The sequence below is a fragment of the Chenopodium album genome, chromosome 5 (assembly GCF_948465745.1).
Source record: "Chenopodium album chromosome 5, dcCheAlbu1.1, whole genome shotgun sequence".
Classification (NCBI taxonomy): domain Eukaryota; kingdom Viridiplantae; phylum Streptophyta; class Magnoliopsida; order Caryophyllales; family Amaranthaceae; genus Chenopodium; species Chenopodium album.
In genome coordinates this window covers 45,963,753-45,966,188 of record NC_137838.1, presented here as the reverse complement: position 1 = coordinate 45,966,188, position 2,436 = coordinate 45,963,753, and the positions used below count along the sequence as shown (strand labels likewise).

General features: G+C 37.6%; 1 protein-coding gene across 1 annotated transcript; it reads left to right on the top strand.

Annotated features, from left to right (window-relative positions):
• Positions 1-674: 674 nt before the first annotated feature.
• Positions 675-1,685, top strand: LOC145632868 (uncharacterized). Its single transcript, XM_081685197.1, has 2 exons — positions 675-928; positions 1,022-1,685. The coding sequence occupies exons 1-2, from the start codon at positions 675-677 to the stop codon at positions 1,683-1,685; spliced, it is 918 nt and encodes a 305-aa protein (XP_081541323.1).
• The last annotated feature ends 751 nt before the right edge of the window (positions 1,686-2,436 follow it).

The window sequence follows — 2,436 nt, the reverse complement described above, 5'->3', positions numbered from 1 at the left end:
ATATGTTAAAAGAGTATAATAACAAGAGAAAGTCTCCTAGATGTACTATTAAGGTGGATTTGAGGAAAGCATATGATTCTGTGCACTGGTCCTTTATCCATGATATGGTGCAGGCTTTAAACTTCCCCAGTAAGTTCATTTCTTAGGTCATGGAATGTGTTACTTCCCCTTCTTTCTCTATTATGATAAATGGTGGTCTGAATGGTTTCTCTAAGGGTAAGAAAGGAATCAGGCAAGGTGACCCTATGTCACCTTTGGTGTTTGTCATTGTGATGGAGTATCTTTCAAGATTGCTTAAGAAAATGGGAGCAAAGAGAGGCTTCAAATTTCACCAAAGATGCAAATCCTTAAGATTAAATCATCTAATTTTTGCTGATGATTTGATGTTATTTTCTTATGCTGATAAGAAGTCTGTCTCCCTCTTAGTAAGAGCTTTGAAAGCTTTTGAGGGTTGTTCTGGTTTACAGGCTAATGCTGACAAATCTGCTATCTACTTTGGGAGTGTGCAGCCTGAAATGCAGCAGGAAATTGTGTCTGAGTCTGGGTTTGTTATAGGAGAAGCTCCTTTTAGGTATCTTGGCATCCCCCTGAATGCTAAATACTTGAGAGTTTCTGACTTTGATGCTATAGTTTATAAGATTCTGACTAGAATTACCTGCTAGTCTAGCAGAAATATGTCCTATATTGCAAGAGTTGTGCTGGTGAACTCTGTTCTGATTAGTCTGCATACTTATTGGGCTCAGTGTGTGCTTTTACCCAAGTCAGTTATCTTGAGGATTACTCAGCTGTGCAGAGCTTTTCTTTGGTGTGGAGATGCTGTGTTGTCTAAGGCTCCACCCATTGCCTGGGACTGGGTCTGCAAAAGCAAAGCTGAGGGTGGCCTGGGTATTAGAGATTGTGGTATGTGGAACAGGGCAGCATTGGGGAAGTATGTGTGGAAAATAGCTAAAAAAGAGGACTCTTTGTGGGTGAAATGGGTTCATGCTGTGTACATTAAAGACCAAGACTGGTAGAATTATAGTCCTAAAAGGTCTGCAGGATGGGCTTGGAGGAGATTATGTGTAGTTAAGGACCAGCTAAAAGAAGGTTTTGAGCAAAATAGTTGGATGAATGGCAAGTATAGAACTTCTGAGTGCTACAAATGGCTGCAGGGAACTGGAACAAAGGTGGATTGGTGTAAATGGGTTTGGAATAAGTTCAATATTCCCAAACATTCTTTCATTTTATGGCTGGCTATGCATGATAGACTCAGAACAAGAGAGAAACTCTTGAAATATGATTCTAGTGCTGAGGATAGTTGTTTGCTGTGTGGTGCTAATATTGAGGACATGCAACATCTGTTCTTTAATTGTAGATACAGTCAAGAGTGCTTGATGAGAATTTCCCATTGGCTCCATATTCCAAGACAGAATTACTGTATTGATGAGGTTTGGAAAAACTGGCTCAGAGCAGTGAATGATAAGGTGCAGCAGAAGGTGGTTCTGGCAGTTCTGGCTTGTGTTGTTTACAACATCTGGTTTGCTAGGAATACAGCTTTTTGGCAAAAAGCTGTCATTCACCCTTCCAAGCTTTGTAAGGCTATTGGTAGGGTGAGCATGGACAGAGTCAAGCAGCTTATAAACAAGAATTGGAGTAGATTGCAATGCAAATGGATACAGGAGCTGTACAGCAGCATCCCAAATTAGTGTTGTTTGTTTTGATGCTGTGTTGTTTTTTGTTTTTGCTTGTATTTTAGTTAGTCCTGTTCAGTTGTGGCCTGTGTCCTTCCTAGAAGGCAGCAGGCTGCTTCTGGATAGGTTTGCTTTTTTCTCCTTCAGGTGAACCCTTCCTAAGCTAGAAGGTGGCATCTGAAGGAGTTTAAAGCTTGTGGTGGGGGGTGCCCTGTGTGCTCAGGTCTTGTGTAGTTTTTTTTGGAGTTGCCTGATTTCAGGCTTGTATTATTTGTACTTTTGTACAGTTTTGATAGTAATATACTTTCTTACTTACCAAAAAAAAAAAGAATTATATTACACTCAAACACATTTAAACTTTTTGAATCAAATGAAAGTCAAACACATTCAAACAAAGCTTTTTGAATCAAATGAAAGTCAAACACATTCAAACTAAGCTTCTTGTATCAAATAAAAGTCAAACACATTCAAACAAAGGTTTTTAAATCGAACGAAAAAACCTATGCATTTAATGAAGCTAATTAAATCAAATGAAAGTCAAACATATTCGAACAAAACCTTTCGAATCAAATAAAATTCAAACACATATAAACAAAGCTTTATGAATAGAATGAAAATCAAATGCATTCAACAAAGCTAATTAAATCAATTGAAAGGCAAACACATTCAAACAAAGCTTTTTGAATAAAATGAAATTCAAACACATTCAAACAAAACTCTTTGAATAAATGAAAGTCAAATACCTTCAAAAAAGCTTTTTGAATTA